This window comes from Erinaceus europaeus, chromosome 12 (assembly GCF_950295315.1).
Source record: "Erinaceus europaeus chromosome 12, mEriEur2.1, whole genome shotgun sequence".
NCBI classification, from domain to species: domain Eukaryota; kingdom Metazoa; phylum Chordata; class Mammalia; order Eulipotyphla; family Erinaceidae; genus Erinaceus; species Erinaceus europaeus.
In genome coordinates this window covers 67,334,405-67,357,781 of record NC_080173.1, presented here as the reverse complement: position 1 = coordinate 67,357,781, position 23,377 = coordinate 67,334,405, and the positions used below count along the sequence as shown (strand labels likewise).

General features: G+C 43.5%; 2 protein-coding genes across 4 annotated transcripts in view; both read left to right on the top strand.

Moving 5' to 3' along the window:
• Window positions 1-217: 217 nt before the first annotated feature.
• LOC103108135 (large ribosomal subunit protein eL27-like) lies at window positions 218-565 on the top strand. Its single transcript, XM_060202441.1, has one exon. It carries the CDS (start codon window positions 218-220, stop codon window positions 563-565), a length of 348 nt encoding a protein of 115 aa, XP_060058424.1.
• A 6,797-nt stretch (window positions 566-7,362) lies between these two features.
• The window catches only part of PPM1D (protein phosphatase, Mg2+/Mn2+ dependent 1D), a 57,655-nt gene continuing 41,640 nt past the window's right edge, over window positions 7,363-23,377 (top strand). For 2 of the 3 annotated variants that reach the window (XM_007516977.2, XM_060203890.1), the window contains exon 1: window positions 7,364-8,067. In XM_007516977.2, the coding sequence (XP_007517039.1) occupies window positions 7,596-8,067 (472 nt within the window). In that variant the 5' untranslated portion in view covers window positions 7,364-7,595. Of the gene's footprint in view, window positions 8,068-23,377 lie in introns of all 3 variants that reach the window. The other variant, XM_060203889.1, reaches the window with a different exon arrangement.

Here is a 23,377-nt window from a genome sequence, read left to right as displayed (position 1 = left end):
ATCTAGTAGAGTGCCCACATTACCATGCACAAGGATCCCATTCAAGCCCCCACTTCCCACTTGCAGGGGAAGCTTCAGGCGCTGGTGAAGCAGGGTTGTAGGTGTCTGTCTCCCTCTTCCTTCTCAATTTCAGTTTCTATCCAAAATAAATACATAGAGAATAAAATGTATTTTAAAAAATTACTAGTGGTTGTAGGCCCCAGCAGTTGCTGTGGAAATGGGCAAGTTTATGAAACCCAGGATGGTGGTGCTGGTCTTAGCCATCGTGAAGAACACTGATGATGACACCTCAGATTACCCATACAGCCATGCTCTGGTGGCTGGGATTGACCGGTATCCATGCAAAGTGACAGCTGTCATGAGCGAGAAGAAAATCTACACGGGGTCAAAGATCCAGTCTTCTGTGAAAGTTTTATTACAGGGGTCAAAGATCAAGTCTTTTGCAACTGCTTTTAATTATCATCCCTTCACAAGGTACTCTGTGCATATCCCCGTGGACAAAACCGTTGCCAACAAGGATGTTTTCCGAGACCCTGCTCTTAAATCCAAGGCCCATCAGAGATAAAGGTCAAGTATGAGGAGAGGTACAAGGCCAGCAAGAACATTCTTCCCAAAGCAGCAATTTAAATTTTTTTGTTTCAGTCATTAAAAGTTAAAAAAAAAAAAAGGGACTTCCGGAGGCGGGGCTACGAGCAGCAGCAGATCTGTTTCTCTCCTCTCTTCTCCTCTCCCAGATCAACTAGGAATACCAAAGGAGACCACCTGGGACTGAAACAAGACAGGACTAGAACAACTACAGGAACCCACCGGTGAGTGCAAACACACGTGGCTGGTGACAGAGAGGAGCCTAGGGAGAGACTAAGTGGCTGGTAACAGTCCGGCAGTATATCAGTTGAGAGACCACCTCCAATCTGTTCCACCAACAAGGGGACAGCTGAAGGGAGGAGAGGGTGCCCCAGAGACTCACCAAGTACAACTCTGAGTCTCCACTGCTACTGCCCTCAAAATCTAGAGCAGCAGCAGGGAGGGACACCGGGGGACAGAGATCTAACCAGGAAATTCAGGAGAAGACCTATACCTCGGTGGCATAGCTGTGGGACTGTGAAAGTCTCTTTGCATAACCACGGGACTATCTCTGCCACACCCTGCCTTATCTCTTGGCTAGGAGTCAGTGATTAAATTAAGAAGCCTACTTATAGTTAGAAGCCCTCAGGCTCCCATAGCCTACAGAGGAGAAAAAAAAAAGAGGCTTTTAAGCCACTGAGCTCCAACTCAGGGATTAAAATACTATTGAAACAATTGTTAACTTCCACCACTGTGAACCCTTTAATTACCTTACTTAGACACAAGTCAATCCAGGAAATAGTGATCAGTAATTTGAAAAGTACTAAGAGAGGGAACTCATAACATAATATATAAAATGGGTAAACCAACAAAAAGAAATACTGGAGAAACTAACCAGGACAACAGTCCAGCTAAAAGCCCCACAAAGGGTGAAGCACAAAATAACAAGTTCAACATCCAAACATTAGCTAAGGAAATAATCACAGGAGTGAGGAAAGAGTTTGAAAGAATTGTAATCATAAATTCAGGAACAACAAATGAGACTCTAGAAGAAAACACTAACTATCTCAAGGTTATTAGAGAGCTGAAAGCTTAAATAGCTGAGCTAAGAACACAACTAGCTGAACAAGCTAAAACACTATCGGAACAGGGAAACAAAATAGATGAATTCCAGAGAACAGTAGAGGGCAGAGAGAATAGAATCAGTGAGGTTGAAGACAGAATTAGCAAGATCGAGGATGAATTAGAGACAACTAAAAAAGAGGTAAGAGATCTCAAAAAGAGATTAAGAGATGCTGAAAACAACAGAGACCAATGGGATGACTTCAAAACAATATACGCATTATTGGCTTACCAGAGGAAGAAAGGGAGAGGAAGAAAGCATTCTTAAGGCCATAATAGCAGAAAACTTCTCTAGTCTAGACAACATCAAAGACATAAAGATTCAAGAAGCCCAGAGGGTCCCAAACAGAATTAACCCAGACCTAAAGACACCAAGACATGGCTTACTTAGAATGGAAAGGAATAAGGATAAAGAAAGGATCCTCAAGGCTGCAAGAGAAAAACAAAGAGTCACCTACAAAGGAAAACCCATAAGATTAGCAGCAGTCTTCTCCATACAAACACTACAGGCCAGAAGAGAATGGCAAGATATCTATCGAGTTCTCAATGAGAAAGGCTCTCAACCAAGAATACTATATCCTGCTAGACTGTTATTCAGACTAGATGGAGGCGTCAAAACCTTCTCAGGGGAGTCGGGCTGTAGTGCAGCGGGTTAAGCGCAGGTGGCGCAGAGCACAAGGACCGGCATAAGGATCCCGGTTCGAACCCCGGCTCCCCACCTGCAGGGGAGTCGCTTCACAGGCGGTGAAGCAGGTCTGCAGGTGTCTATCTTTCTCTCCTCCTCTCTGTCTTCCCCTCCTATCTCCATTTCTCTCTGTCCTATACAACAACGACAACAACAATAATAACTACAACAATAAAACAACAAGGGCAACAAAAGGGAATAAATAAATAAAAATTTAAAAAAAGAGAAAAAAAAAACCTTCTCAGACAAGCAACAGTTGAAGGAATCAACTATCACCAAGCCTGTCCTGAAAGAAGTTCTGAAAGGTCTTCTATAAACAGTCAGACCATCATAAATAGGACATATATCGGAACACTCTAAAACTCTACAAGAATGGTGTTAAAATATCTTCAATCTTTGATATCAATAAATGTCAATGGCCTGAATTCACCTATTAAAAGACACAGAGTAGGAAGATGGATCAGAAAATACAACCCAACAGGAAACCTACCTAACTCAACAAGACAAACACAGACTTAAAGTGAAAGGATGGAAAACTATCATACAAGCCAATGGCCCACAAAAAAGGGCAGGAGCAGCTATTCTCATATCTGACATGATAAACTTTAAAATAGATAAGATTTTAAAAGATAGGAATGGATACTACTTAATGCTCAGAGGATCAGTCAATCAAGAGGACTTAACAATTATCAACATCTATGCACCCAATGAGAAGCCATCTAAATACATCAAACATCTACTGAAAGAGCTACAGCAATATATTAACAGCAACACAGTCATAGTTTGGGACTTCAACACCCCACTCTCTCAACTTGACAGATCATCCAGGCAGAAAATCAGTAAAGACATAAGGGAGCTAAATGAAGAGATAGATAACCTAGAACTATTGGACATTTTCAGAGTCCTTCATCCCAAGAAACTGGAATACACATTTTATTCAAATCCACATGGATCATTCTCAAGGATAGACCATATGTTAGGCCACAAAGACAGCATCAGCCAATTCAAGAGCATTGAAATCATCCCAAGCATCTTCTGAGACCACAGTGGAATTAAACTAACACTTAACAATCAACAAAAGATTAGTAACAGTGCCAAAATGTGGAAGCTCAACAGTACACTTCTTAACAACCTCTGGGTCAAAGAGGAAATCAAGGAAGAAATCAAAATGTTTTGAGCTAACAATGGGTTGAAACATGCAGAAAAATGAAACTGAACCACTGTATTTCACCAAATACAAAAGTTAATTCCAAGTGGATCAAGGACTTGCATGTTAGACCAGAAACTATCAGATACTTAGAGGAAAATATTGGCAGAACTCTTTTCCGCATACATTTTAAAGACATCTTCAATGAAACGAATCCAATTATAAAGAAGACTAAGGCAAGTATAAACCTATGGGACTACATCAAATTAAAAAGCTTCTTCACAGCAAAAGAAACCACTACCCAAACCAAGAGACCTCTCACAGAATGGGAGAAGATCTTTATATGCCATACATCAGACAAGTGTTAAATAACCAACATATATAAAGAGCTTGCCAAACTCAACAACAAGACAACAAATAACCCCATCCAAAAATGGGGGGAGGACTTGGACAGAATATTCACCTCAGAAGAGATCCAAAAGGCCGAGAAACACATGAAAAAATGCTCCAAGTCTCTGATTGTCAGAGAAATGCAAATCAAGACAACAATGAGATACCACTTCACTCCTGTGAGAATGTCATACATCAGAAAAGGTAACAGCAGCAAATGCTGGAGAGGGTGTGGGGTCAAAGGAACCCTCCTGCACTGCTGGTGGGAATGTCAATGGGTCCAACCTCTGTGGAGAACAGTCTGGAGAACTCTCCGAAGGCTAGAAATGGACCTACCCTATGATCCTGCAATCCCTCTCCTGGGGATATATCCTAAGGAACCCAACACACGCATCCAAAAAGATCTGTGTACACATATGTTCTTGGCAGCACAATTTGTAATAGCCAAAACCTGGAAGCAACCCAGGTGTCCAACAACAGATGAGTGGCTGAGCAAGTTGTGGTCTATATACACAATGGAATACTACTCAGCTGTAAAAAACGGTGACTTCACTGTTTTCAGCCGATCTTGGATGGACCTTGAAAAATTCCTGTTAAGTGAAATAAGTCAGAAACAGAGGGATGAATATGGGATGATCTCACTCTCAGGCAGAAGTTGAAAAACAAGATCAGAAGAGAAAACACAAGTAGAACCTGAACTGGAATTGGCATATCGCACCAAAGTAAAAGAATCTGGGGTGGGGGTGGGTGGGTAGGGAAAATACAGGTCCAAGAAGGATGACAGAGGACCTAGTGGGGTTTGTATTGTTATATGGGAAAATGAGGAATGTTATGCATGTACAAACTATTGTATTTACTGTTGAATGTAAAACATTAATTCCCCAATAAAGAAATAATAAACAAAAAAAGGACCCAGATTCAAGTTCTTGGTCCCAACCCGCAGAGGAAAAACTTCAAAAGTGGGAAGCAGTGTTGCAGGTGTCTGTCTCTCTCCCTTCCACCCCTTTCTTCTATTCTAGGCTCTCTAGCCAATAAATAAAGTTAATAAAAAATTTAAAATGTTGGGGCTGGGTGGTGGCACACCTGGTTGAGCACACATGTTACAGTGTGCAAGGACCTGGGTTTGAGTCCCCAGCCCCCAACTGCAGGGGGAAAACTTCCTGAGTGGTGAAGCAGTGCTGCAGGTATCTCTCTATCTTTCTCCCTCTCTGTCTCCCCTGTCCTCTCAATTTCCGGCTGTCTCTATCCAATAAGCAAATAAAGGTTAAAAAAAAAAAAGAGAGAGAACTATTTAAAAAATGTAAAATGTTAAAAAATCACTATTTATTACTAGTCCCCACTTTGCCCTAATTTATTTCACGCTTATAGGTCTAAAATCAGGTAGGAAAAAAAATCTTGATGGTTCCTCAGAGTGATTCCATAAGTGATGTAGGGCTGACTTTCTTGGGTAAACTCAAAACCACCACCAAAGGGCCATCCATGAATTGTCTCTGTTTGATCAAAAGGGCAGGAAAAGTTTCTTTTCTTTTTTTTTTTAATATTTTTTTTTGTAATTTTATCTTCCCTTTTGTTGCCCTTGTTGTCTTTTTATTGTTGTTGTAGTTATTGTTGTTGTAGTTGATGTCGTCGTTGTTGGATAGGACAGAGAGAAATGGAGACAAGAGGGGAAGACAGAGAGGAGGAGAGAAAGACAGACACCTGCAGACCTGCTTCACCGCCTGTGAAGCGACTCCCCTGCAGGTGGGGAGCCGGGGGCTGGAACCAGGATCCTCATGTCGGTCCCTGCGCTTAGCGCCACCTGCGCTTAACCCGCTGCGCTACCGCCCAGCTCCCAAAGTTTCTATTTTTAAAGCTGAAAAGTTAACTTTAGGGGGCTGGTCGGTGGCGCAGCGTGTGAAGCGCACATCGCACCAAGCGCAAGGACCCGCCCAAGGATCCTGTTTCGAGCCCCCGGCTCCCCACCTCCAGGGGGGTCGCTTCACAAGCATTGACGCAGGTCTGCAGGTGTCTATCTTTCTCTCCCCCTTTCTGTCTTCCCCTCCTCTCTCCATTTCTCTCTGACCTATTCGTCAACAACAACAGCAATAAAAATAACAAAAATGATAAACAACAAGGCCAACAAAAGGGAAAAAAATAGCCTCCAGGAGCAGTGGATTCGTGGTCCATTGAGCCCCAGTGATAAACCTGGGGGCCAAAAAAAAATTAACTTTAAATTGACTCACTAGAGTTTGCTGACAAAAATACAACCCAAACCTAAGGCTGCTTAAAAAAAAATTTTTTTTTAAATTTGTTATTGGATAGAGACAGAAATTGAGAGAAGGGGGAGATAAGAGAGGAAGAGAGAGAGAGAGACACCTGCAGACCTGCAAACTGCCTATGATGTGACTCCCCTGCAGGTGGGGAGCCGAGGGCTTGAACCGGGATCCTTGCATTTTGCACCACGTGCACTTAACCTGCCGCGCTACTGCCTGACTCCCTAGGTGCTTTTTTTTTTTTTTTAAGTGTTTATTCCCTTTTGTTGCCCTTGTTTTATTGTAGTTATTATTGATATAGTTGTTGGATAGGACAGAGAGTAATGGAGAGGATGGGAAGACAAAGAGGGGGAGAGAAAGACACCTGCAGACCTGCTCCACCGCCTGTGAAGCGACTACCCTGCAGGTGGGGGGCTCGAACCGGGACCCTTAGGCCGGTCCCTGCGCTATGCGCCACGTGCGCTTAAGCCGCTGCGCTATCGCCCGACTCCCCTAAGGCTGCTCTGAACCCCGCAACTCATTTTAACCTGCAAAAACTTTAATGTCTAGACTGCTTCCTAAGCCTGGAAAAGTGTGACGTCGAACAAAAGCCGAAAGGTTGTTGAAGTCTGTTAAAACATAACTTTCTAAGTTTCCGACAGACGTAGTCATGTGAAACGAACCAGCAGCGGATGGAAATTTCCCCAATTTTCATAAACACACAAGCTCGCCCGGTCTGCTCCATTCCCCGCTGATCCCGATCGCCACACTCTCCGCGGCCGGCCGGTTCCCACTTGACTTTCCCGAGAGGAGGGTTTCCCGCCATTTCAGCTCGAGGAACCGCAGCCCCCTCCCCGCCCCGCAGCCCTCTCATTCTCCACAACACTCTGCCCGCCAGGCGACAGCGGGACGCCAGGGGCAGTAGACCGGATCACCATCCCGTGGACTAGGCAGAAAAGGTGGCGGAGTGAATGGCTCCGTAAGCGCTTAACATTCTGAAAGATCCTTTCAAAAGGGAGGAAGACAGCCCGGGCCGGCAGGGAGCTAAGTCGCCCTGCGCGCGCGCGCCGCGACCGTTGAAGCGAGAGGCGTGGGTGGGGGCGGGGGGCGGGGGGGCGGGCTCGCTCCAACTCGTTTCCGGATTGGCCCGGCCCAGAGAACCGAGTGACGACAGCTAGGGAGAACGTATGATTTGTGTAGTGGGCGCGGGCAGGCCAGGGAGCGCACCGCGCAGGCGCAGCTGCTTGGATTCGCTCGCCCCTGCGCTCTGGCCCAGCTCTCGCGGACAAGTCGCGGCATCACGCCCTCCTCCCCCTCCGCCCCCCGCGGGACGACCCCCTCCCCCTTGTCTGCGAGGTCGAAGATAAACAATAGTTGGCCGGCGAGCACCGAGTGTGCCTCCCGCCGCGGGGTTCGGCGGGTTGCGTGGAACCGGCGGGATCCCGGCCAGCCGGCCATGGCGGGGCTGTACTCGCTGGGAGTGAGCGTCTTCTCGGACCAGGGCGGGAGGAAGTACATGGAGGACGTTACTCAGATCGTGGTGGAGCCCGAGCCGACAGCTGAAGAAAAGCCCGCGCCGCAGCGGTCGCTGTCGCAGCTGTCGCCGCCGCGGCCGACATTTCCTGGCAGCGGACTTTCGGGAAAAGGCCCGGCGGCGGCGGCGGCGGCGGCCCGGGAAGCTCGCGACCCTCCCCCGGACTCCGGGGCCTCGCCGCCTCCCGGCCGCTGCTGCCGTCGCCGGTCCTCTGTGGCCTTTTTCGCCGTGTGCGACGGGCACGGGGGACGGGAGGCGGCGCAGTTTGCCCGGGAGCACTTATGGGGTTTCATCAAGAAGCAGAAGGGCTTCACCTCCTCTGAGCCGGCGAAGGTTTGCGCTGCCATCCGCAAAGGCTTCCTCGCTTGTCACCTGGCCATGTGGAAGAAACTGGGTAAGTTTCTTGAGTTGTTTGGCTCCCGCCGCGCCTGGGGGGAGGTCGAGGGGCTTTGCTGACACCCGCAAGGGCGAGGTTACACACACACGCACCGTGCGCACACCACGCACACACGTGTACACACACACACCCCAGACACAGTACACACCACACACACACACACACACACCACACGGGTGGAGGTCGAGGGACTTTGCTGACACCTGCGAGGACAAGGTTCTACACACACACACACACACACACACACACACACACACACACACACCACACGGGGGAGGTCGAGGGACTTTGTTGACACCTGCAAGGACAAGGTTCCCCCCCCCCCCCCGCACACACACGAGCGTTTTCCAAAAGATAAATGGAAGCAGAGCCTCTTCTGGGTCTCCCCAGGCTTTCCAGGGTGGCGGTTCCGCGCCAGCAGAGTGACCCGGGGAAAGATCTGCGGCTGTTTCCCCGCAGCCGCTCCTCGCTCAGTTCCCACCCGCCCAGGGCCAGCGGGAAGGATGCTGCTGCTGCCGCCCTCCCCTCCGCCTTCGCGCCTTCACTTTGGTGACAGATAACGAAAACGAGTTTGAAACCTGGCGCCAGATTTTTGACCAAAAGGTGAACCGACTGCACGCCGTTTCCCCGCGCTACGCAGAAAGCAAGCGGGAGGTGAGGGGTCGGGGTGTTCCCCGCAGACTCTGCCGCGGCTCTGCTCTCGAAGGGCTCGTCTCTGTCGGAGGGTTTGCCTCCTGCCACTGCTGTCAGAGCTCCAGATCGACCGCAGGTGGCTCGTTTTGAAAGGATAAAAGAACGATCCGGGACTTAAAAGTCTTGGAAGGAAATCGGGCCGTAGGGTCTTTAGTGTTTGCATTGCTTGGAAGGTATAAACGCGAAATGCATTCTCAACCTGTTCTCATAGTAGAGATGTGTTTTACATTCTGCTCCGGCTCTTTGAAAGTACCAGCTTTTTAGGGGCTTTTTAGGGGCTCTGGTTTATAGCTGTCGGCTCTCAACAGTTTCTGGTTAATACTTAAATACATATATTGTAACTGCTCTTCAAAGCAGGCAAGCAGGAGATAAGGAATTGCTGGCATGCTAAAAGGACATAGAGGTCTTTATGTAAAAATTCAGTGTAGTTTCACCTAGCTTGAATTTTTTTTCCTTCTGTAGTCAACATACGTTGTGATTCTTTCGGCAAGGTCATGGTTTGTTGTTACCCGTCACAGGAATCACTTTTGACAGGAAAGATAACACCTCTGTCATTTAAGCATCTATTGTTTATGGCAGCATAATGCTGCTTTATTTTCAGAGGAAGACAGAGGCATAGAGAAAGGAGTGTACAGATTGGTTTTCGAATACAGGACATTTGAAAAAGGTATTGTCATGGAGTTGTAGACTATCTTCTTTCAAAATCTGTTTTCTGTTTGCCTGGCTTTCTGCCAAGAGTCATTTGATTGACTCATAGAGCAACCAGTCCTCCTGTGGGAGGCGTTTCCTAGTCAATCCCAGAGGCCCCTATTAAGGATTTGTTTTGTTTTTGTGTAGGCAGAGCAGAGCTGAAAACACTGCAGTATATTCCAGAAATATGTCATGTAATTGCCTGAAGGGCAACCAGGAGTGGACACAATAGAAGGAAGATTAGATACAGAGAACTATTTAGAGCTCTGTTTATTTCTCAGTACTCTTGGAACAATATGAATTTGCCATGTTTGAACAGGAAAAAATATAAACCCTGGTACCTGAGCATTTTAGCAGAGATCATGCTGTTAAGTGTGTGTGTGTGTATATTTATATAATTTTTTCTAAATTTATTCTTAATTTATGAGCCATATCTACCAAGCAAACACTAAAGTTAACTTTGGTCCACAGCTAACCTCATGATCTATCTTCAAAATATGAATGTTTAGAAAGTATGTTAAAGTTGTCATATGGGAGGTGCAGTTTTTTTTTTAATAGTATGAGTTCCAAATTCATAGGTAGTTCCTTATTTTCTTTTTTGCCTCCAGGGTTTTATCACTGGGGCTCAGTACATGCACTACAAATCCACTGCTCCTGGAGGCCATTTTTCCCATTTTGTTGCCCTTGTTGATGTTATTGTTTTTATCGTTGTTATTGCTATTGTTGTTGATGGATAGGACAGAGAGAAATTGAGAGGGGAGGGGAAGACATAGAGGGGGAGAGAAAGACAGACACCTGCAGACCTGCTTCACTGCTTGTGAAGCCACCCCCCTGCAGGTGGGGAGCTGGGGCTTGAACTGGGATCATTATGCCGGTCCTTGAGCTTGGCACCATGTGCATTTAACCCCCTGCACTACCGCCTGGCCCCCCCTTATTTTTTTAACCTTAAAAACTTTTTAAATATATTTATTTATTCCCTTTTGTTGCCCTTGTTGTTTTATTGTTGTTGTAGTTATTATTATTGTTGTTGTTGGCTAGGACAGCGAGAAATGGAGAGAGGAGGGGAAGACAGAGAGGGGGAGAGAAAGACAGACACCTGCAGACCTGCTTCACCGCCTATGAAGTGATTCCCCTGCAGTTGGGGAGCCAGTGGCTGGAACTGGGATCCTTACCCCAGTCCTTGTGCTTTGTGCCACATGCGCTTAACCCGCTGTGCTATGGCCTGACTCCCCTTTTTAACCTTTTTTAAAAACATAGGGACAGAAATTGACAAGGGAGGGGAGATAGGGAGAGACAAAGAGAGACACCTGTGGCTCTGCTTCACCACTTGTGAAGCTTCCCCTCCATAGGTGGGGACCAGGGACTTGACCCTGGGTCCCTGTGTACTGTAGTGTGTGCACTTAACCAGGTGCACCACCAACTGGCCCCAATAGTTCCTTATTTCCTATAAAATAAACCTAAACTTTGTAGTTTGCAATCTATAGACCAGACCCTTGGTCTAATAAAAGATTCTCTATTCATTTCTTTTTCTTTTGTAAAAAATATTTTTAGGGGGCCTCGGTGGTGGTGCACCGGGTTAAGTGCACATAGTATGAAGCTCAGGGATTCAGGTTTGAGCCCCTTGGGGCGGGGGAGGTCGCCTCACAAGCAGTGAAGCAGGTTTGCAGGTGTTTATTATCCACACCTCTCCCTCCCTCCCTCTCTCTCTCTCTCCCTTCTCAGTTTCTTTCTGTCCTAGCCAATAAAATGGGGTGGGGGAAAAGCCTCCAGGAGTAGTAGATTCCTAGTGCCAGCACTGAGCCCCAGTGATAACCCTGGAGGCATATATACATATACACATACACATACATATACATATAATTTATTTATTTTGGATAGAAGAAGGGAAGAAGGAGGGTAGGGAAAGTAGAAGGGGAGGACAGAGAGACACCTGCAGCACTATTTGTTTCATTGCTAATGCTCACCAAGCAGGTGGGGACCTGGAGCTTGAACCCAGGTCCTTTCACACTGTAATATGTGTGCTTTATGTGGTATGCCACTGCCCAGCCCCAATATGTGCACCTTTATTCAATTCTATACATTCAAATTTCTACCATGTTTAAATTTCCTTGGAGTTTCCAGAAACATATAAAGTTTTTGAATTTAAAAAAAAGTGTGTGTGTTATATATAGTCTTTTTCTTTCCTTTTTAGATAATGACAGAAAGGTAGAGAGTGAAAAACACCAAACTATAACTTCCTTCAGTGCAATGGGGGGCAGACTCAAATCTGGTTTGCACACTTGCCAAAGCAGCATATTATCCAACTGAGCTATTTTATTTTGCAAGCTCCTTCCCCCAAATATATATATGTATGTGTATGTGTATATGTATATATGTTTGCTTTTATCAGAGCACTGCTAAACTCCAGCTTCTGGTGCTGGTGATTGAACCTGGGACTTTTGGTGCCAGAGACATGAAAGCCCTTACAGGGGCCTGGCAGTGGTGCATCCATTGAGCATACATACTGCAATGCTTAAGGACCCAGGTTAAAGCCCCTGGTCCCTACCTGCAGGGGGAAGCTTCACTAGCAGTGAAGTAGGTCTGCATATGCCTTATTTTTCTCCCTCTCTCCCCTTCTGTCTTGATTTCTCTCTGTATCTAATATTATAGGTAAATAAACTATTAAAAGAAAAAGAAAGTCTGCATAACCGTATTTGCCCCAAATAACTCATTTTGGTTAAAAATTACACATCCTTTTTCTGGGCACATTGAAATTAATATTCTATTTTCTTGAAACCCCACATCCCAGACAAAGAAACTGAAACACATATTCTTGATTCCTCGGTCTCTGAGTCACAGTTCTCTTCTGTGAAGACTTTTGGGAGTGTCATCCCTCCCTCCTGAAATTAAGCTTTTGTTTCTGCTTCTGTATGATGCTCACTGAGTTATAGCAGTGGTTCTTAGATTTTTTTTTTTTCCCCTCGGAACCCTTCGCACTCTTAAATAATTGAAGATTCCAAATAGCTTTTGTTTCTATGAGAGATATCTGTTAGTATTTACTATGTGAGAAATAAAAATATTTTCATTAATCTATTAAAAATAAATATGTTAGGGATATATTTATGTGGTAGATTATGTGTGAGACCCTGGGTTTAATCTCTGGCATCAATCAAAAACAAACAAAGAAACCCCTACAGTAACAAAATAATTAAATGAACTTATATTTATATATATATCTGCACATATGTATGTGATAAATGTATATATGTATGTTTATTGAGAAGAACCAGAGCTTCAATTTTTGACCTCTAGTGTCTTGGGCATGAAATTTGCTACTTTGTTGTTGACACTATTTCCCTGTCCTGTTAATATGTTTTTAAATGAAAAATCAAGATTTAACAATGTTGAGATGGAAATATTCTCACAGCTGAGGAGAAATGACTCAGTGGTAGAGTGTATAAGTGAAGAAGAGGGAGTCGGGCAGTAGCTCAGCAGATTAAGCGCAGGTGGTGTGAAGCACAAGGACCGGCTTAAGGATCCCGGTTTGAGCCCCCAGCTCCCCACCTGCAGGGGAGTCGCTTCACAGGCGGTGAAGCAGGTCTACAGGTGTCTATCTTTCTCTCCCCCTCTATCTTCCCCTCCCCTCTCCATTTCTCTGTCCTATGTAACAACGACGACATCAATAACAACAACAGCTACAACAATAAAACAAAAAACAAGGGCAACAAAAGGGAAAAATAAGTATTAAAAAATCCTTTAAAGAAGTGAAGTGCTAGCCTGAGTTCTTGACTTTGATCTCTACCACCACACTTACCAGTGTCGTGCTCTCATTCTCTGTCTCTCTCACACACATAAATAAATCTTAGAAAAAAGCCTCATCCACTCCTGCATTCAGTTTGTTTTGCTCTGTTGTCTAGCTGAAGTAGATAAAGAAAAGGCAGAGTCACATAGCTAGTAGTAGTACTTTTTTTTTTTTTCAGATAATGTGGGTATTCTGTATGAACATGGTCCTCCCCTCTCCTCCCCCCTTCCTTTGACGCCCCTTCCCTTCCCTCCAGGATTATATTGCTGGAGTGTTGCACCTGCACAATTTCACTGCTTTGGGTGGACTTTTTTTCTTCATAGAGGTTGACAAAGAGGGAGGGAGAGGGAGAGAAAGACGGAGAGAGACACCACAGCACAGCTACACCAGTTGGGAAATTTTCCCTTTGCAGTTGCTCCTAGGGGCTAGAGTCCTGGTAGGAGGCTCTGGTACTGTCTCTTTCTATGAGTAAGTGGCTTGTGAACAGAGAAACCATATGAAACTTGAGACCCTAGTTCTACCAAAAAGTAAAGTGGCAACATGTGTGTTCGCAATATCTGTTTATTTTGGAACTTGTTCATCACCCCAAATAGAAATTGTACCCACTGTTCTCTTTCTTAGCTCTTGATAACTTCTCTGTGTCACTATGAATTCATTTATTCTAGGTTTCTCATGTAAGTGGAATTATACATGTTCTTTAGTCTTGTTAATTGAGCTTAATGTCTTTAGAATTTGTTCTTGTTATGGCATGTATGAGATTTTTTAAAATTTAAAACTGAATATATTCCCTGCGTGTTTATGGCTCAGTTTTCTTTGTGATCATGGTATCTCCCCTACTAGGGGAGATGCTTATAAGTCTAATACTTTATCCATTGTGCCACCTCCCAGACCACTTGAGTCTCTTATTTCTTTTGCATATAAACCTAGAAGTGAAATTGCTGGATTATATGGAATTCTGTGTTTGACTTTCTGCACCATTTCACATCACTACTAGCTATGTCAAAGGATTATTTTAATTTTTCATATTTCACACTTTTTAAAAACTAGTATTATCTTTATGAGAAAGAGCAGAGGATGCCTCAGCTCCAGTTTATAGTGTTGGCAGGGATTGAACAGAATTCAAATCCTGTGCTTTCACACATTGAGCTTTTGCCACCCTTTACCTATCCTTATTTTCTTAAAAGAGAAAAAAAAGAAAAGCTATGGTAATGTGTGTGAAGTACTTTAAAAATATTTTAAAACATCTGTTTTTCCTACATCCCTTTTGAGCTAATTTACACTGAACTTGTCCTCTGTAGCATCTTTCCACTTACTTTATACCTTTCCCATGTTCACAAAGGAAAAAATTAATTTATTAAAAATCTCTTAGAGCCAGAAGATAGCTCACCTGATAAAGCACACCCCTTACTAGATAAGGATACAGATAGCACAGCATTTACTCAGACTTTCACATCTAAGAGTGAAAATATAGCATCTTGGGAGTTGTATACCTCTAGGAGCCCCAGGAAAGACAAAGTAAATAAATACTTTTAATGGCTTTTTTTTTTTTTTCTGGAGGCAGAGGGGTGTGATGAATACAGCATGTGGTGAGAATATAGAATATGATTCCTTCTTAGTTTTTTTTCATTTTCATTTTCTTTACTTTCTTATTTATCTATTATTTTCATTGTTTAATGTTCCTTTGTACTGAATTTATATTGTCATGTGTAAGGATTTACTGATCTTGTATTATATCCGCCTTTTAAGAAAATGTTTTAAAGTTTGTGTGCTGTGGTTTTAATATTTATTTATATTGAAGTAATGTTACCTCTTTGTAGTTCAGAAAAGTGCACAAGTACCTCTCATTTCTTTGTATCATACTTCATAGACATGTTATCAAGAGTATGCAGTAAAAAAACAGCATACTGTTGAAATGAATAAAATGTGATATCTGATGTGATTATGGGAAATTTGCCACAACATTTGTAAAGGAAGATGAAATGATGTTTTGTTTGTTTAGTTTGAGGATCAGAGCTTTTATTTAAAGAATATGAACAAAGGAATTATAAATAATCTCCTCTTAACCTGAATCAGTGACTCTAGGTTTAGCAGATGCTTTTATTACCATGACTTTAAAGTTGACAGAGGCGGCAATGAAAAGGGGAGGCGGGAGGGCTTGAGGTAGGCCTACTTATGAAGAAAGCTTCTCTCAAATCACAGACTTTTAAGCTTGCATCTTTAGTTTGAAATTTCTCAGTTTTTACTATCAAGAACCTTCATCTCTGATAAATCACATGTTCTAAATTTCAGTTTTTTCCTATTTTTGTTAATTACATTTTGACCAGATTATCTATTACATAACACAGAAATTATACAGTTAAGTGAGAAGCAATCTAGTAAATTATAGTAAACTTCTACCTTATGTAAGTAAAACTAAATTTTTGAGTCTTTATATTATGCTGGGCTGGGTGGTGGTGCCCATGTGTAAGGACCCAGGTTGAGCCCCCAGTTCCCACCTACAGGGGGATAGCTTTGTGAGTAGTGAAGCAGTTTTGCAAGTGTCTCTCTGTCTCTCTATCTCTCTACCACCCCTTGCCCTCTCGATTCCTGGCTGTCTCTATCCAATAAGATAAATAAAGATGGGGGGAAATAAATAAATATAATATAAAAATTTAAAAATATATACTATGCTATATTTTAAAAAATACAAATACATGAAGAAGACTGTAATGAACATCAAGAGTAAAATAAATAAAACATTGACAAAATACTTGAAGTTCTCTATAAATTATTATTTCTTCTCCCTGAAATGCAGCTACTTTACTCAATATTTATTATTCCTACATATTTCTTTATAGCTTTATGTCATTATATATATCTATAAACTGTTATGTTTTACACTTTTTTTTTTTTTTTTTTGGTTACTGTGGTTATCACTGAGGCTCCATGCTGAACAATTGCACATTTATGGCGGACTAACCTGATTAATTTTTTTTATCATTATTATTTTAAATTTTTTATATTTATTTTCCCTTTTGTTGCCCTTGTTTTTCATTGTTGTTGTAGTTATTATTATTGTTGTTGTTGATGTCATTGTTGTACAGGATAGAGAGAAATATAGAGAGGAGGGGGAGAGGAAGATAGACACCTGCAGACCTGCTTGACCGCCTGTGAAGCGACTCCCCTGCAGGTGGGGAGCCGGGGGCTCGAACCAGGATCCTTACGCTGGTCCTTGCGCTTTGCGCCGCCTGATTAATATTTTTAAAGACAGTGAGAGACAGATGAGAGGCACCACAGAACAGCTCCACTGCTTGTAATGCTATTCCCACACAGGTGCTCCCATGTGGTGGTCAGGAACTCAAACCCAGATCCTCATGCATGGCAGAGTGTGCACTCTACTGGTTGAGCTATCTACTATCCCCCTCTTTTTACATGTTTTTATGACTCATGTATATATGACATTTTACTATATGTATTCTGGTTCTGGCTTTTTCTGGTGTTGTTTGTTCACACTAGTTTATTTTCACTTATATATAGTATGAATATTCTAATATGGTATTCTCTCATTGTATTTATTCTTTTTTTTTTTTTCCTCCAGGGTTATCACTCTATGATGCCTGCATTATGAATCACTGCTCCTGCAGACCATTTACCCTCCCTGCCTTTTTTTCCTTATTAGATAGGACAGAGAGCAACTGAGAGGGGAGGGGGCATAGAGAGGAAGAAAGATTAGACACCTGCAGACTTGCTTCACTGCTTGTGAAGCGACAAACCCCCCCCCCCCCCCCCCCCCCGCAATTGGCGTGTCGGGAGCTCACACCAGGATCCTTGAGCCCGTCCTTGCTCTTGGTACTATGTGCTTGGTACTTACTATGTGTGCTTAACATGGTGCACCACTGCCCGGCCCCCTTTTCATTGTATTTGTCACCAATAATTACAAGAATAGCAGAGTAGAAAGGAAAAGCTTTATTCGGTAGTAAACAACTTAAGTTGGGAAATATGTCTGGACAGCATAGGTAGTAGAGAAACCTTCAAAAGACGATATGGGGGTGGGGGGGACCCTGGCATTTTTTTCCTTTTTGCCAAATTTTAAGTATTATAGGAGTTTTCCAGAAAAAAAAAATCATGCATATTTGTGAGGGGGTGGAAGGGTAGGCATTATGCAGTTGTGAAACATAATGATCACACACAACATTACAGAAAATCTCATCAGTGGTATATTTTTTAGTGTGAGAATGAGGAGAAAGAACAAAGATCAAGGATTAACTACATTGTGTAGTTTTCATTCATCATTTTTATCCAGCTAGGGATCTGGAGTCCTTATCAGTACCAAGATATTAATGTTCTCTGTCTTGGTCCATTAATCATCTAGAGAACACAATAGTAGTGTTGGTGTCCAGGGAGGGATTGTCACACCTGAACTGCGACACCCTCACCCTTCACCCTCCTTCCCCAAGTGTGTGGTATTTTGTTTTATTTTGTTTTTCACTTCCTAAATTCTAGAGACTTCCTCTCAAATTTTACAAGCAGGAAAGAGAACAGAGTTACATGTCTTTAATGGATAGTTAGGTTTCCAGCTATTTATAATTTTAAACAATAGTGTTGGAATCTGTCCATTACAGCTTTTTGTTTTTGTTTACATTCGTAAGGATTTATCTGGATCAGGGTTTGTCAAAACAAAGCCTCTGGTAAAATTGAGCTGCCCCTGTTTTGTTAACTAAATTTTATTTATTGGGCTGAGGAGATAGCATAATGGTCTGCAAAACGACATTTATGTCTGAGGCACCAAAGGTCCCAATTCAATCAGTAGTAATAATAATAACAACAGTAAGCATCCAGAGTGGAGCTGTGCTCTGGTAAGCAAAACCAAAAACATTTATTTACTTACTTTGCCTCCAGGGTTATTGCCAGGGCTCGGTGCTGGCACTAAGAACCCACTGCTCCTGGTGGCCATTTTTTCTATTTTATTGGATAGGACAGAGTGAAATTGAGAGAGGAGGGGGAGACAGGGAGGGAGAGGAAGAGAGATACCTGCAGACCTGCTTCACCTCTTGTGAAGTATCCCCCCTGCAGGTGGGGAAGGGGGGCTTAAACTTGCATCTTTGTGCTTTGTACTATGTGCACTTAACCAGGTGTGCTACCTCCTGGTCCTCATTTATTTATCTTTTTAAAGATTTACTTATGGTTGGGCAGATGAAGAAAGAGAACTAGAGCATCATACTACTACTGTGGTTATACTTTTTTTTTTTTTTTTCATTTGATAGGATAGAGACAAATCGAGAGGGGAAGTGGAGGTAGAGAAGTAGAGAGGCATAGAGACACTTGCAGCACTGCTTCACTGCTCATGAATTTTCCCCCAGGCAAGGAGGGAACTAGAGGCTTGAAACTAGTTCCTTGCACATGGTAACTTGTGTTCAACTGTGCGCATCACCACCTGACCACCCTATTCTTTGATTGTTAAAGAGAACAACAGACGGGGGTCGGGCGGTGGCGCAGTGGGTTAAGCGCATGTGGCGCAAAGCGCAGGGACCGGCGTCAAGGCTCCCGTACGAGCCCCCGGCTCCCCACCTGCAGGGGAGTCGCTTCACAGGCGGTGAAGCAGGTCTGCAGGTGTCTGTCTTTCTCTCCCCTTCTCTGTCTTCCCCTCCTCTCTCCATTTCTCTCTGTCCTATCCAACAACGAATTGCGTCAACAAGGGCAATAATAATAACCACAACGAAGCTACAACAAGGGCAACAAAAGGGGGGAAAAATGGCCTCCAGGAGCGGTGGATTCATGGTGCAGGCACCGAGCCCAGCAATAACCCTGGAGGAGGAAAAGAATAAAAAAAAAAAAAAAAAGAACAACAGACATACACAAAAAATGACACCAAAGTGCCACTCCACCACCTATGAATTTCTTCCCATGCCTCCCATGGTACTTTCATGTGGTGCTAGGGCTCAAACCCAGGACTTGATGCTGAAAGGTGTGCACTCTACTAATGAGCTATCTCCAGATCCTAGCCATCCTTTTTCTATGGGCAGGCAAGAAAGATTGAAAAGAAGATAGATAGCATAATGGTTCTGCAAAAGACTTTCCTCTTTATTTTTTATTGGTTATTAATAGTATGTTACAGGATTTAAAAAATATTTATGTATTTATTCCCTTTTGTTGTCCTTGTTGTTTTATTGTTGTAGTTATTATTATTGTTATTGATGTCATTGTTGATAGGACAGAGAGAAGTGGAGAGAGGAGGGGAAGACAGAGAGGGGGAGGGAAAGACAGACACCTGCAGATCTGCTTCACCGCTTGTGAAGCGACTCCCCTGCAGGTGGGGAGCCAAGGGCTCGAACTGGGATCCTTATGCCACTTCTTGCGCTTTGTGCCACCTGCACTTAACCCGCTGCACTACTGCCCGACTCCCATGTTACAGGATTTTAAGATTACGATGTATAGTTCCATATCACACCCACCACCAAAATTCTTTAATTATATTTTATCTTATTTTTTCACAACTCCCATCACCAAAGGTTTGTGTCCCCATCCCTACCCCCATAGATAACCACTCTAGTTCTCCTACAGTTCTAGATATAGTTTGACATTTTTTTCACACTTGTATACTCAATTCTCTATATTCTGCATGAGTGAAACTGTTCTATAGTTGTCCTTTACCTCCTTACTTGCTTCACTAAGCATAATCTTCAGTTCCATCCACTTTATCCCTGAGGACACAGTATCTTTTTTTCTTCTTCCAGGAATCTCGCTGCGACTCCGTGACTGCACTACGAATCCACTGCACCTGGCAGCCATTTTTTCAGTTGTTGTTGGAGAGTACAGAGAGAAATTTGAGAGAGGAGGGGTAGACAGAGAGGAGAAGAGAAGGAAGACACCTTTAGACCTGCTTCACCGATTGTGAAGTGACACTCTACCCCCACAGGTGGGGAGCCAGGGCTCGAATTGAGATCCTTGAGCTTACTGCGCTTGGTATATATGCGCTTAACCCAGTATGCTACCGCCCCACCCCTTCCCATAGCTTTTTTATATATTCATCTGTTGAAGGACATTTTAGTTGTTTCCAAGTTTTTGCTATTATGAATAAAGCAGCTGTGAACATGGCTGTACATAATCCCTTCAAACCAGTCTTATTGTATCTTTTGGCTATATGTGGAATTGCTGAGTCTTAAGGTATTTTCATTTGTATTTGGATTCTCCATAATGGCTGCAGCGATTTGCATTCCCACCAGCAGTTTAATAGAGTTCCTCTCTCTCCACATCCTCTTCAACACTTAGCTTCTTTTGTTTATTGATGGAGCCCATTCTCACAGGTGTGAAATGGAATGTCAATGTGGTTTTAATTTTCATTTCTCTAATGATGAGTTAATTGTTGCATTTCTGCATATGACTGTGGGCCATGTGTATCTCTTCTTTAACAAACCACCTATTCATATATTTTTTAAAAAAATATTAAAAAAAACTTATTAGTGAGAAAGATAGGAGAGAAAGAACCAGACATCACTCTGGTACATCTGCTGCCAGGGATTGAACTTGGGACCTCATGCTTGAGAGCCCATCCACTGCACCACCACCTGGACCACTCTATTCGTGTCTTCTATGCACTTTTTTTTGGAGCTTCTTTTTCTTTTTGTTGAGCTGTATTTGTTCTTTATAGATGTTTGTGGTTACACATAAGGTTCTGAATTCTATCCCTGGAATGATGCTCTTCTCTCTCTCTCTCTTTCTCTCTCCTTTCTCCCTCTTTCTCTCCCTCTCTCCCTCTCTCTCTTTCTCCCCCCCCCCCATCTATCTACACACACACACAATTGGAGGCTTTCTGAAACTTTGTTGTGCTGGATGGGTAGGATGTATACACATAAATGGATACCTATATCCCCGATTCTTGGGGTTGTTTCCTCTGTATCATGTATGCATTTCCTAGAGCATCATAACGAAGTATTACAAATTGGTAGACTTAAAACAACAGGATTTGTGGCTAGGTTCCTGGTTTGCCAAGCTCCTGGTTTGATCCCCAGCACTGCAAGTACTAGTGTGAAACTCTCTCTCATGGGTAATATATATATTTGCCTCCGGGGTTATTACTGGGGCTGTGCCTGCACTATGAATCCACTGCTCCTAGCGGCCATTTCCCCCACTTTGTTGCTGTTATTGTTACTGTTGTTGTTATTGCTGGATAAGATAGAAATCGAGAGAGAAGGGGTAGATAGGGAGAGACAAAGACACCTGCAGACCTGCCTCTCTGCTTGTGAAGTGACCCTCCTGCCCATGTGGGTGGGGAGCCGGGGGCTTAAACTGAGATTCTTACATTGGTCCTTGCACTTTGCACAATGCGCACTTAACCCACTGCACTACTCCCAACCCCTATGTTTTTCTTTTTTATTATTTTTTAAGATTATTTATTGGGTGGTGGGCAGAGAATCAGACCATCTCTGGTGTGTGTAATACTGGGGCTTGAACTCAGGACCTTGTGCTTAAGAATCCAACACTTTATCCGCTGTGCTGCCTCCCAATCCTAATATGTATGTTTTCAAATTACGTTCCTGAAGAGTTGTACATCTCCATCCTACTGTGACCGTAGAATTTTGCAAGACTTCTCAGGCATAATATTAGGAGTTAATGTATTCTAGAGTTGTATTGCTTAGGTTCTAATTTGCTTTTTTGCTGCTGCCTGTGTTACCTTGTATTAACCTCTTTGTGCTAAACTGTCCTCATAGAAATCATAGTAGTGCCATCTCTGAGAGTGAATCATTACTATTAATGGTGACATGTAAGTCCCCCAAATTTGTACATTTCTTAGAGCATATGCAGTCTATAAATGATATAATAGCTTTACTTCATTTAGAAGTTTTACATTATACAACTTACTGTTCTTTATTTTAATAACTCATATATTTACTAACTCAAGAATATGTGGGTGGGGTGCTGGGGCTTCATGGATGTGTACTTCCACCTCTCCAAGTCCCAGCTTTCATAGGGACTTGAGGGATGGAGAGGGACATCATTATACCATCTGTGGATGTCCCAGGTGTGGTGGGTGCTTCCATGATATCAGGCTGGGGCTCGAGCGAGGAACGTCACCCATGGTAAGGGGCACACTTCAACTGGTGAGTTATATCCCAGCCCCAGGAGTACTTCTTTAATCTGAATTTCATTTTCTGGTGTACATACGATTAAATGGTGTTCTGGCCTTTTTCTCTCATAAAATCTTTTTAAATGAATCATGTGGCTAAAAGAGTATATTGCTTGGATGTGAGGGCGATCAGGCTGTGACATCTGTCACCCCATTGATGGCCAGAGTTGATTTGGCTGATCTGGCCGGCTAGGCAGGTGTCCCCTTCCTCCTCCACCGCTCCATGTGCATTCCTCCAGGCTGTGTGCTTGGTGGAAGAGGAAGAGGACTGCCTTCAGCTTTGCTTCCTGCTAGAACCTCCAAACAAGCGCTCAAGGTCCATTTGTAGGAGAATGTAGGGTAGTCAGTCTTCCAAGACTCCAGATACGTCCAAATGAGGCACTGTGTGTGTCAGTCTACCTTTCAAAAAAAAAAAAAAGTATATTACTTGTCATGTATCTTGTCTTTGTTTTCCTTTAGTGCCTTGCAGGGGAAGGTCACATGCATGTATAGCACTGTTGAATTCCCTTTCTGATCCCCCTCCTTTTAATGTGGTAGTAGGGAATGAACCCAGAGCCATTTCGATGATAGAAAGGGTAGTAGGGAGGGAAAGAAAGAGAGAGGAGGGGATTGGGTAGTAGCACAACAGGTTAAGTGCACATGGCTCAAGGAATGGTGTAAGGATCCCAGTTCCAGCCCCCAGCCCCCAGTTCCCCACCTGTGGGGGGTGGGTAACTTCACAAACAGTGAAGCAGGTCTGCAGGTATCTTTCTCTCTCCCCTCTGTCTTCCTGTCCTCTCTTGATTTCTCTCATCCTATCCAACAACAATAACAGCAACAATGATAAATAACAAGGGCAACAAAAGGTAAAAGCCTCTAGGAGCAGCACAGACACTGAGCTGCAGACCCCCAGCAGTAACCCTGGAGGCAAAAGACAGAGAGAGAGAGAGAGAGAGAGAAAGAAGAGAAGAGAAGAGAGGAGGGGAGGGGAGGGGAGGGGAGGGGAGGGGAGGAGAAGGGAGGGGAGGGGAGACAGGAGACAGGAGACATTAGAGTACTGT